The sequence below is a fragment of the Labeo rohita genome, chromosome 17 (genome assembly GCF_022985175.1).
Source record: "Labeo rohita strain BAU-BD-2019 chromosome 17, IGBB_LRoh.1.0, whole genome shotgun sequence".
NCBI classification, from domain to species: Eukaryota; Metazoa; Chordata; class Actinopteri; order Cypriniformes; family Cyprinidae; genus Labeo; species Labeo rohita.
In genome coordinates, this window is record NC_066885.1 from 10,830,532 (window position 1) to 10,843,489 (window position 12,958).

The window sequence follows — 12,958 nt, forward strand, 5'->3', positions numbered from 1 at the left end:
GATTTGGTGCTTAAACATTTTTATTTTTTCAGTTTTACAAACAGTTGTGCTGCTTAATATTATTGTGGAAACTGTGATATATTTTGTCTGGATTCTATGATTAATTTTGTAAAAAAAAAAAAAAAAAAAAAAAAATTTTAATGATTAATTTGATTTATCATTTATAGTTGAAAAGGTTTTTTAGATTTTTAAAATGTTCTTTTTTTATATATTTCTAAGTTTTACAAACAGTTGTGCTGCTTAACATTATTGTGGAAACCGTGATATGTTGTTTTCTGGAATCTATGATTAATTGTGTAAAAATAATAATAATAATACATTTTTAATGATTAATTTAATTAATTTAATTAATTAATTTAATGATTATTATTTATAGTTGAAAAAAACATTTATTTAAACATTTTTGATCAATTAAATGTATTCTTCCTAAATTAAAAATATTACTTTTTGTAGTAAATAAATAAATAAATAAGTACTTGCCCCAATCTTTTAAATGGTATGTTGTACAATACCACTTTTTCCGAAACAAGTCAGATACCAATACTTTTATTTTTGGCACTGACTGATACAGATACCTGTATTTTCGTAGAATTTGTCATTTTTAGCTATATTTGATACAGTTTGTACAGTCAGTACATATTGTTTGTAGCGCCACTGTATTTAGGCAAGGAACTGGTGGGAATCAGCAGAAATGTAACTGGGCTTCCAGTGTGTTTAACGTTACATATTGGCCAAGCTTAATTTCCTTACCACAGAGCGGCTGACCCGGTCATGACTCGTGGAACCTGCTTTATCTGTCAGTGGCCAATTTACATTGGGGGATTGAGGAAGGAGTCCAGTTTCACAGCCAGTCAAGTCTCCTTTCACAAGGGCTCATCAGATGGAACCTCAATAGCCCCGTCATATAGTCCAGGCCGAATTGTTCAACCTTGGAATCCCTTCGTTCTTAATGACCCTTGTTTTTCAAAACCAGTAAAAGGCAAAATGTTAAGTCATAACAGCACAGCGACTTTTCGGGACCTTGTAGTTGTGTCACCCTACAGGCACGGCAGGCATGACTATTGCTAGATTTTTGGCGTCTGGATGACACCGGGGTGAGACATTGTCACAGAGCAGGAAATTCCTCTGCTCAAGCTTTTAGCATGTGTGGAATGTTTGACGAAGCAGAACCAAGGCTTTCAGAAACGTAAGACCGTAAGATCACAGTGTTTTAAGAGCTCCATTGACATGGATCGCTAAGCAGTCCTCCCCCAAGGAACACACATCCCGCTTCCAGAGGGAGCTGTTGAAAAATCAAGACACTAATTTTCCTGTTTTGTGTCAGGATTATTGAAACCATGCTGGAAGATTGTTCGCAGTATAATTCTCATTACTGTATTCTTCTTCCGCACCAATCACACAGTGGATTGTTGCAGGCTTCTGTAACCTGCAGCACCGGGGTTTTGTTTAACTGGCTGATTAAAATCTTTCTGCCATTAGACGTCAAGCTTTGATGGATCTGAATTGTGATTAAAAAGCACTTTGGATGAATAGAATGTAAACATCTGATACATTTTCTGTGTACACAGGGCATGTGCCTTGGTGATATCACGAGGGAAAGTTAAAATGTGGTATAAAATCAGCAGGTATTAAAGATTTCTTCTTGAACAGTTTCAGATCTACCGATCGTGAAGGCTTAAGTATAAAGTTTATAGCTCAGGTGGTCGACTTTCCTAGTATCTGAAGTAATGAGTTTTGTGGCTTGGTGAATTTTAATTGTCTGATCGCATGAAAGGCTGTGGAAAAAGATGAGGAGTGCCAGATGACAGAATCACTTCTCTTTTTTTCCTGAAAACTTCAGCTTAATGGTTTGGGTGTGTTTCTTGGTTTCAGGCCGTTCACGTATCCAGCGGTTGGCTGAAAACACAGTCTATTTCCGCAGGAGACTGCGGGAGATGGGATTCATCATCTATGGCAACAATGACTCACCTGTGGTACCCATGATGCTCTACATGCCCGCCAAAATCGGGTTAGTCTTTTTTTCTCTCTTTCTTTCAATGTCTTAGTAATGCATGCTAACATCCAACATATTAAAAAAGTACTTCAACAAAAATCCTATATACAAAAAAAAGCATATTCTGGTACTGTTGTTCAACGAAACATGAAATGGGAAAATTCAAATAATTTCTGACTGCAAAATGGCAGTACATATTAAGTAGTGGCATCTTTCAAGCTCTAAAAAAAGCTCTTAAAGGGGTCATCGGATGCCCATTTTCCACAAGTTATGATTCTTTAGGGTCTTAATGAACAGTCTATAACATGCTTTGGTTAAAATTTCTCAATGGTAGTGTAAATCCTACCACCTGTTTTACCTTGCCAAAATCAGCTCTGCCAAAAACATCCTCTTCTTGTCGAGGTTGCTTTAAATGTTAATGAGCTCTGCTCACCCCGCCCCTCTCTTCTTTTTGTGGGGTGACGAGCCTGTTTACTTTAGCCACATTTAGCCACTAAACTTGCGAACTAGCATGTTATTAGGAAAGGCGATAGCAAAGATTCATAAAAAAAACCCTTATACTCACTTCTGCTGTAAGTGAAGCTGGATCATGAATGATACGTGCAAACATAGATGCATTTATGTAGATCGGTAGGTGCATTCCATTCACAAACAAACGTAATCCACTGCATCTTCAGCGGCTCAGATGTCGGGGGTAAATGATGACCACTATGTTCATCATTACATCCAGCAACACAACATCTCAATCGGAAATATTCTTGTCTAACTTACATTCCTGCTCCGGCATCGAAACAATGGAGGTCAGACTGTTACAGCTGATGTAAGGCGGGTCTGAGGTAAGAGCTCATGTCGATCAACTATCGTGGGAGCTGCCTCTGATGGTGTTACACCACACCAACAGGCATCTGAGAACGGCTTGATTTGAAAAAGGGGATATTATTTTTACAGATTAAATAAAAACCACTGCATGGATTTTTATCATTATAGGGTAGATTTGTACATACACTGCCAACACACATTAATGTTCAAACAACACGTAAAAGTGAACTTTGCATCCGATGACCCCTTTAAAATCATAATAAATGTTTGTAATAAGCCTGTACAGCTTATGCACTATATTCCAAGTGTTTCAAAGCCTCATGATAGCTTTGTGTGATGATAGAGCCAAAATTTAACTAATTTATTCATGCAACTCAGTATGGAGCTCTGAAAATCAAATAAAATGTATGATTTGACTTGAGCCAGTAATTTGAATTAAAATCTGTTCCTCAGACTTGCAAAGGTAAAGAATATAGTGCAGAAGTTATATGTACTATTTTTTTCCATCCTCATCTTGCTTCTTTTGTGGTCCAGTGTTTAGTATAATTTATATAATATTATAGTATTTATTAAAATATTAGTTTACTCTTGAATGAATATTTCCTGATAATTTACTCATCCCCAGTGTCATCCAAGATGTTCATATCTTTCTTTCCCTCGTCAAAAAGGAATTAAGGTTTTTGAGGTAAACATTCCAGGATTTTTCTCCATATAGTGGACTTCAGTTGGGATCAGCAGGTTGAAAGTCCGAATTGCAGTTTCAACACAGCTTGAAAGGACTTCCCAGCCCAGTAATAAGGGTCTTATCTAGTGAAACGATCGGTCACAAATGGTCTTGCACTAGTTCTGCGTCTGCAACTTCATGCATGACGTAATCACAATGGAAAGGTCACACACGGTTAGTTCTTTGTCAGTGTACTTCAGTTCAAAAAGATACGGTATGCCGAAAAAATCTCATTTGCTACTCCAACTTCAAAATCGTCCAACATTGTTGTTTTACCTTTTTTGTAAAGGGCGTTTGACTTTCTTTGCACGTTCACTTTGTAAACGCTGGGTCTGTACTTCGGCCTACATCACACGTGACCTTTCCAGTGTTTTCCAGTTCCAGTGTTCCATTTGTGGTTAAAAAGTATAACAATTTTTTTTTTCTTATCTAGAGAAACTGATTGTTTCTCTAGATAAGACCCTTATTCCTCGGCTGGGATTGTGTAGAGCCCTTCGAAGCTCCATTGAAACTGCAATTCCGACCTTCAACTCGTTGATCCCCACTGAAGTCCACTATGTTTTCCTCAAAAACCCTAATTTTGACTGAAGAAAGACATGAACATCTTGATATAAGGGGTGAGTAAATTATCAGGAATTTTTAATTCTGGAATGACTAATCCTTTAAAATTTTGAATTGGCATATATTTTTATAATTTCAGTTTTCATTTTAATTTTTAATGCACTTTTTAAAACAAATTTTAAGAGCTTATAAGACATTAATAGTGTCTCTGATTATTTATTTACATTTCTGTAGCGAAAACAGCATTTAGTTTCAGTTAAAATGTTAGTATTTTCTAAGCTTTTGTCATTTTACGTTTCATTTTAAATATTTCTAATAGTTCTAATTACTTTTTTATGTCAGTTTTAGTTTCAAAAACTTGGTTTTAGTTAGTTACTAGGACATTTCTAATTTTTGCAGATTATTTTTTAAAGGGGTGATGAACTAATAAACCAAAATTGCCTTGATCTTTTGACATATGTGACCCTGGACCAGTCATAAGTGTCAATTTTTCAACATTTTTCAAAAAAATCTGAATAAATAAGCTTTCCACTGATGTGTGGTTTGCTATAATAGACCAATATTTGGCCGAGATACAACTATTTGAAAATCTGAAAATGGAGGGTGCAAAAAAAATCAAAATACGGAGAAAATCACCTTTAAAGTTGTTCAAATGAAGTTCTTAGCAATGCATATTAGTAATCACAAATTAAGTTTTGATATATTTACAGTAGGAATTTTACAAAATATCTTCATGGAATATGATCTTTACTTAATATCCTAATGAGTTTTGGCATAAAAGAAAAATCAATAATTTTGACCCATACAATGTATTGTTGGCTATTGCTACAAATATACCCCAGCGACTTAAGACTGGTTTTGTGGTCCAGGGTCACATATAAGAGGTCATTGTGTTATTAAAACATCCTGTAAGTTTCAGAACTCAAAACTTTGTCGTTAGTCTAAAAACAGCTTATATTAAAGGCAGTCTGCAAAAACAACAGCTTTTGGAATGTTGTACTCTACGATGTAATAGGTAGATTAAGCACCGCCTCCGCAGAGGAAGATTGACAGCGCTTAACGTTTACCAGAGAGGCACAGGTCTACGCAGAAACCAAACGATAAAGATGGCACTGAAAACAACAGGACAGATCGTTTGATATTTACTGAGCTATTTGTGTTTTAAACCTAAATCCAAGCGTCGTCCATCTATGAGGAATGAATGCATGCTGTTAGCCAATCATAGCAGTGGGCAGTTACTTTTGAGTCTATAATACGACACGCCTATTCAAACAGAGCGTTTTGCTGAAGGGGGATAAAAGCAGGACAGAAAATAGCCTATTACATCTAAATTATGATGTTTTTTATGTAAAGGTCTTGATTATAAGTGGACCTCAGAGAACAGTACAAAATAATAAACAAAGGCAGTTCATGACCCCTTTAAGTTTAGTTTATCTAATATTTATATTTTATTTCAATTACAAATTTTTTTAAACCGCATACTTGTTTAAAATGACATGAGGGTGAATAAATAATGGCTGAATTTTCATTTGTAGGTGAAGTAATACTCTAGTAAGACAAATTTCTTGTTTAACAAGGTTTCAGGTCTATAAACGTCCAAATAAACCCAAATAGATTACACTCATAATAGATTCATAATAGTGTCTCATAATAGAACAAAAACAAGCGCATAAGGGAAAGCTTAGTTTGGAAGGAACTTCTTAAATGTTTTCTTGAAAATTGATGAGGCTGTGTCTGCGTTTCCAGGGCGTTTGGTCGGGAGATGTTGAAGAGAAACATTGGAGTAGTGGTGGTGGGCTTCCCAGCCACGCCGATCATAGAGTCCAGAGCCCGCTTCTGTATCTCTGCGGCCCACACCAAGGAAATGCTGGACAGGGTAACTACTCGTTTTCTCGCCACAGCGAGTACATCCAATAATTTAGATCACTTCAAAAGCAGCATTGTACGCTTTTTACTAGGCTTTGTTTCTCATGCCATGAATTTTAGTGTTTACAATGGAATATGTTGACTTAGTGGAAAAAACCTATGAGCTTTGATGACATACTGATGTTTTGGTCGAAGTACAGAGCCGCATAGAGTGAGCTGGGCTGAAATGTGCTTTACATTTCAAGAAGGAAGACTTTCAGACCAGAAACGTCTGTCGTCTCCGTACGTCAGGTTCAAACCCCTGTCCATCAATCTTCTGAAATGTAGTACTTCAAACCTGATACAACTTTTATGTTTGAAAATAATCACTGTCTGAAGAATTCCAGGCTCCTCCTCAAACTGTCCTGCGCTATAAATTAATGCAGGTCTTGACTGAGGCCGCCGTTGAGGGGTTTACATAAGCAGCGCCTGCCACAGGGGTCTGCACTGGCAGCAGATCAAAGAGCATCTTAATCTGCCTCCCCAAGGACACTTTGATTTAACTATGGTGAAAAGCACACCGGCCGTCGGGCCCCCCTCCCCGTGCTTAAGAAAACACTGTGCACTTTGATGTGACCAGTTATCACGTCAACACATTTTTCAGTGTCCTTCTGACATGTTTTCTTGCATTTCTTCCATTGCTGAATGGCTGAGATTGTACAAAGTGCATAACAAAGGGAGCCTGGACAGTTTAATGAAAAAATATCACTATATATTTTTGTCACTTTTGATGATTATTTATGGATGTCTTTTTTTATTTTATTTTTTAATCGGTGTCCTTCTGACATATTTTCTTCCAGGAATTAATGACTAAGACGTGTAGGGCTGGGCAGTTTAATGGAAAAATGTCACCATATTTTTGTTGCTTTTTGGTGATTTAGTACATATCTTGATTTTTATTTTTCTCTCTCTCTCTCTCTTTGTAGTATCCTATTTTTAATTTATTTTAATTTTCTTTTTTTCATTCTGACACATTTTCTTGCATTTCTTCCAGGAATGAATGACTAAGATTGTACAAAGTGCGTAACAAAAGTTTGAAGGTTTCAGGGCTGGAAAAAATGTCACAATATATTTTATAGCCTTTTGGTGATTTTTTTTTTTTTTTTGAAGGGATTAGGGCTGGTCATTTTAATGGTAAAATATACCACCATATGTTTTTGGGTGAATATTTAATACATATCTTGATTTTTGTGGTATTATCTTTATTTTATTTTAATTTGTTTTATTTAATTTTTTTATTTAGTGTCCTTTTGTCATATTTTCTAGCATTTCTTCCAGTGATGAATGACTGAGATTGTAGAAAGTACATCAAATTTAGAGTTTTAGGAGTGGACAAAAATTGTCACAATATATTTTATAGCCTTTTGGTGATATTTAGTATATGTCTTGATTTATATATTTGTCCTATGTTATTTTATTTTAATGTATTCTACTTTGTCTACTTATTCAGAGAAACCATCATTTCAACCAGACAGACATTTTTGATAAGTAGATTTAAAATGTTTAATGCAAATAGTAAAATCTTATTTTAAAGTACTAACAACTTTTTTAGCCTTTTGGTGATATTTAGTTTGAATGGTTTAGGGCTGGAAAGTTTAATGAAAAAATATATCATGCTATCTGTGTTGCATTTTGTTGAAAATGTAGTACATATCTTGATTTTTTTTTTTTTTTTTATCCTTTAATATTATCCTTTATTTTATTTTATTTTATTTTATTTATTATTGTATTTATTTTGTCTTATTTTGTTTTATTCAGTGTCCTTCTGACATATTTAATTATATAATAATTAATAATATATATATAATATTTAATTATATATTATATTATATTATATTATATATAATATTATAACATATTTAATTATTATAATTTCTTCCATTGACGAATGACTAAAATTGTAGAAAGTACATAAAATTATGGTTGGATTTATTTATTTATTTATTTATTTTATTTTATTTTATTTTATTTTATTTTAAAATCATAGAAACCATCATTTCAACTTGGCAGACATTTTTGATAAGTAGATTTGAAATGTTTAATGCAAATAGAAAAATCTAGTAATAAATAGTAGTAAAAATCTAGTTTTAAAGTACTAACAATACTTTTTTAGCCTTTTGATGATATTTTGTTTGAGTGGTTTATGGCTGGACAGTTTAATGAAAATATAAACCACCGTATTTTTGGTGCTTTTTGGTGATTATTTAGTACATTTCTTGGATTTTAAATATTATTATTATTATTATTATTATTTATTTATTTATTTATTTATTTGGTATTATCTTTATTTTATTTTATTTTATTTTATTATTTTATTTTATTTTTCAGTGTCCTTTTGTCATATTTTCTAGCATTTCTGCAACTGATGAATGAGTAAGATTGTACAGAGTCCATAAAAAGGTTTTTAAGGTTTTAGGGCTGGAAAAAAATATATATTTTTAGCTTTTTAGTGATATTTAGTATATATCTTGATTTATGTATTTGTCCTATATTATTTTATTTTAATGTATCCTACATTATGTCTACTTATTATTTTTAATTTTATTTTCTGAAACAGTAATTTCAAACAAAATAACCAGTAAAATTCAGTAATAAATAATAATAAAAATCTAGTTTTAAGTATTAACACCGCTTTTACCCACAAATGCACAAAAGAATATTTAAATGGTATTTAAATATGAATATTAAATTGTTTCATTTATATGCACAAAAATACCGGTATCAACATTTTTGGCTGAAACATTGTAATATGTGACGGATGTCAAACAGAGATTTATATGAACATTTTTGAGTGATGATTCAAATGAATCATTGAATCAAAGTTTTGAATCAGTTCTCTGAACGTCCAAAATCTCATTGCATTTTTTTACAGTGTTGCTTAATTAATCATGAATGTATTGTGAATATAAAATAAATCGATCCGCCCTAGTGCATACAGTCTTACATTTCTTCAAAAATGAACAAGTTTCCTTAAATGACATTTTGTGCGTTTCATAGTAACTTAAACCAGAAATCTGTGTGGAATCAATTGTAGTATAAATAATGCAACTAGCTTTGCCATGACTATATCAATATATTATAGCCAGCTTTTAAAGCACTGCATGGTAGGTGGCAGCTCCTTCTCAGCATTAGCATGTTATGACTTACATGTGTAACCATGAAAGTAATGGAGCATGTTGATTGTTTTCAGGCGCTGGATGTGATCAGTGAAGTCGGCGATCTGCTGCAGCTGAAGTATTCGCGCCGCAAAGTTCTTCCCTCGTTGGACCGGCCCTTTGACGAGACCACATATGAGGAGAACGAAGAGTGACAAACTTGCTATCTGAACCAAATGTGCACTGCTCATCTTCTGCTCTCCAAAAGGAAGCAGCGAACCACTTAATAAATATAACTCTTTTTTTTTAAACATAGGTATATCATCTTTATTTTAACACATGAAGCTCATGAAACACTGATGCTTTTAGAAAAAGAAATGCCCCAAGTTTCCTCTACTACATTTGTCACCTCAGTTTCGTTTTGACGTGAGGTTTGGGGTCTGTTTGCGGCATTCGTTTAAGGGAGTAAATACTTTGATTTTTCTCTGCCAGCCGCAGGAGGCTTTGAGCTGCTTGTGTACTTGCTAAAGCCATATGTCACTGCAGCCTTCAAAACCGTTTTTGTGTACAAAAACCATTGAGACTTTTTTCTTTCTCTAGTAAGTGAGAACAGACTGGCGGCGAACCCATAATTCCGAGGATCCTGACCTATGAAAGGAATTACAGGTTCTTCTTATTGCATTGTCAGTACATTCACTGTGTTACCTAAATCAAACTCCAAAACCTCCACTACTTGGCTCTGCAGTTGTTGTTGTTTCCACAGATTTTGACTTGCGGCCAGCTCTGGTGTCTTGCTTCAATCTGGCTATCGTTTTTCTTATGTTACCAAGATATTTATTTTTTCATCGAGATACAAATCGCAGAGGGCGATGTTGGTTATGTCTGAGGGAAGCTTAGGTAGAAACATGCGTATTTATCAAATTTTCACCTCTGAAGAAACTTGGATGCTGATTATATGCATTATCTCCAAAGCTGCAGCGCAAGTTGTGCGGTAGGAATCCAAAACCTTGTAGAAACTACAACTTTAAACAAATCGTTCACCCAAAAATGTACATTCTCAGGAAGTTTACTCACCGTCAGGTTATCCAAGATGTAGAAGAGTTTGCTTTTTCATTGATTTGATGAAATGGCAAATCTCTTGCTCGCCAGTGGATCCTCTGTAGTCAGTGGGTGCTGTCAGAATGAGTTCAGACGGCTGATAAACACATCACAATAATTCACAAGTAATCCACATGATTACTCCTCCAGTCCATCAGTTAAATTCATGGGAAGCAAAAAGCAACATGTTTATAAGAAATCCATCAAGCCTTTTTAACTTCCAGCCAAAATGCATGTCCTCAATCCATAATAAAAGTCCATTCCCTGTTATCCTCGAACATAAAAATCCACCAGCATATTTGTTTAGAAATGTTTTGGATTGATTTTGCTTAAAAGCTGCTTGATCTGTGCGTATTTCTCTCCTGATTTAGACAACTTTAATTGGATAAAGCAATATTATGGATAGAAGATATATTACAAACATGCAGCTTTTCAGTCCTCAAGACTATAATTGATGGACTGGAGTCGTGTGGATTACTTGTTTTTTTTTTTTTTTTTTTTTTTAAATGAGCTGTTTGGGCTCTCATTTTGACGGCACCCATTCACTACAGAGGATCCTTTGGAGAGCAAGTGATGCAAAATTTCTCCAAATCTGTTCTGAGGAAGGAACAAACTCATCTGCAGTTGAAGTCAAAAGTTTACATACACCTTGCAGAATCTACAAAATGTTAATTATTTTACCAAAATAGGAGGGATCATACAAAATGCATGTTATTTTTTTATTTAGTACTGACCGGAATAAGATATTTCACATTCTCTATATTTCACAATATAGAGAAAATAATACTTGAATTTATAAAAATGTACATACACTTAAATCTCAATACTGTGTTTTTACCTGAATGATCCACAGCTGTGTTTTTTTGTTTAGTGATAGTTGTTCATGAGTCCCTTGTTTGTCCTGAACAGTTAAACTGCCCGCTGTTCTTCAGAAAAAAAATTCAGGTTTTTCAGCATTTTTGTGTATTTGAACCTTTTCCAACAATGACTGTATGATTTTGAGCTCCATCTCTTCATACTGAGGACAACTGAGGGTCTCATATGCAACTATTACAGAAGGTTCAAACGCTCACTGATGCTTCAGAAAGAAAAATGATGCATTAAGAGCTGGGGGGTGAAAACTTTTAGAATTTGAAGATCAGGGTAAATTTAGGTAATTTTGTCTTCTGGGAAACATGTAAGTATCTTCTGTAGCTTCTGAAGGGCAGTACTAAATGGAAAAAAATATGATATTTAGGCAAAATAAAAAAAAAAAAGTACGCATCTTCATTCGTTTCAAAAGTTTTCACCCCCTGCATTTTAATGCATTGTGTTTCCTTCTAAAGCATTAGCGAGCGTTTGAACCTTCTGTAATAGTTGCATATGAGTGATCTCAAAATCATAGTCATTGTTGGAAACCAAAGAATTTGTGGGACCTTTTTAACAGTTTAACTGTTCAGGGCAACAGTCACTAAACAAAAAAAAAACACAGCTGTGGATCATTCAGTTAACAACACAATATTAAGAATCAAGCGTATGTAAACTTTTGAATGGAGTCATTTTTATAAATTCAGCTATTATTTTCTCTTGTGCACTATATGTGAATGCCCTTATGTGAAATGGCTTATTCATGTCAGTACTAAATAAAAAATAACATGCATTTTGTATGATTCCTCTTATTTTGGTAAAATGATTAACATTTTGCAGATTCTGCAAGGTGTATGTAAACTTTTGACTTTAATTATGTCTTGGATTGGCTGATGGTGAATACATTTCCAGCTAATTCTAAATGTTTTGATTCTTTGACATGCAACTCTGATAACTATTTTAATAGTGACTTATTAGTGTATGAATGCAATGCCATGAAAAACTAATAAGTTTGCTTTCTCTCAAGAGTTTTTATTGTGTAGTTTTATAAGCTTTCCTCAATATTAATTGAAGTTCGTTGTCTTATGATTTCCAACGTTCATAATGGAGCTTTATGTTATGTATATGTTTCTTTAATGTACATATTTATTTATTATTCATGTTTCATATCTTTTATTTTTTGGAGAAGTGTACTTTAATCATCAACGGCAGCTCCAGATATCCTCTTATATGCACATGCATGATGTGCATGCTCTCAGTGCACATACTACTGATGAGTACTTTTCTATCATTTTAATATTCCCAGCAAAGCATGTGGGATGTAATCACTGAATCTGCTGGTTTATGACGCTTCAAAGGTGCTGAACTGTACACTCTATGTTCTGTTTTGTGGCTTCTGTTGCTTTGGTCCTGTGGGGTAGTATGTTCTCCCATGTATTTCATTTACCACAAGTCTTATACAACATCAAAATCCAGGGATGTTTGTTTTTAACCATTTTTTAACCTGTGTTCATTTATATGTAACCAGATGAGAAACTACACAGATTGAGAGATGTTTTTTAAAAAAGCAAAGGATGGAAACAATCATATATTTTTTTCTTATAAATATAAAAACTGACATTTAAGAAAGATTAATCTAACTTAAAACTTAAAACACATGCTTTACCAGTACATTCACTGTATGTGTTCTAATATGACTTGGATTTTGTTGCCTGTAGTGCATACTGTTTTTAAGACCTACTTTTGAATCAAAGTACACTGTGGGCTTCATCAGTTCAGGGGTTGTTCCACTCCTCTAAGGAAATTAAATTACTATGTCTAAATGTATTGTTAAGGTCTTTTGTGTCTGTTTCTCACTTTACATTTTGCACATTTCTATACCATCACAACTTCACAATTAAATTATATTGGTAATCC

General features: G+C 33.9%; 1 protein-coding gene across 1 annotated transcript in view; it reads left to right on the forward strand.

Moving 5' to 3' along the window:
- The window catches only part of sptlc2a (serine palmitoyltransferase, long chain base subunit 2a), a 34,222-nt gene extending 21,354 nt beyond the window's left edge, over positions 1-12,868 (forward strand). Inside the window, exons 10-12 of the mRNA XM_051132868.1 lie at positions 1,873-2,008; positions 5,844-5,973; positions 9,193-12,868. Of these exons, the coding sequence (XP_050988825.1) occupies positions 1,873-2,008; positions 5,844-5,973; positions 9,193-9,312 (386 nt within the window). The 3' untranslated portion in view covers positions 9,313-12,868. The remainder of the gene's footprint in view (positions 1-1,872; positions 2,009-5,843; positions 5,974-9,192) is intronic.
- Positions 12,869-12,958: the final 90 nt, after the last annotated feature.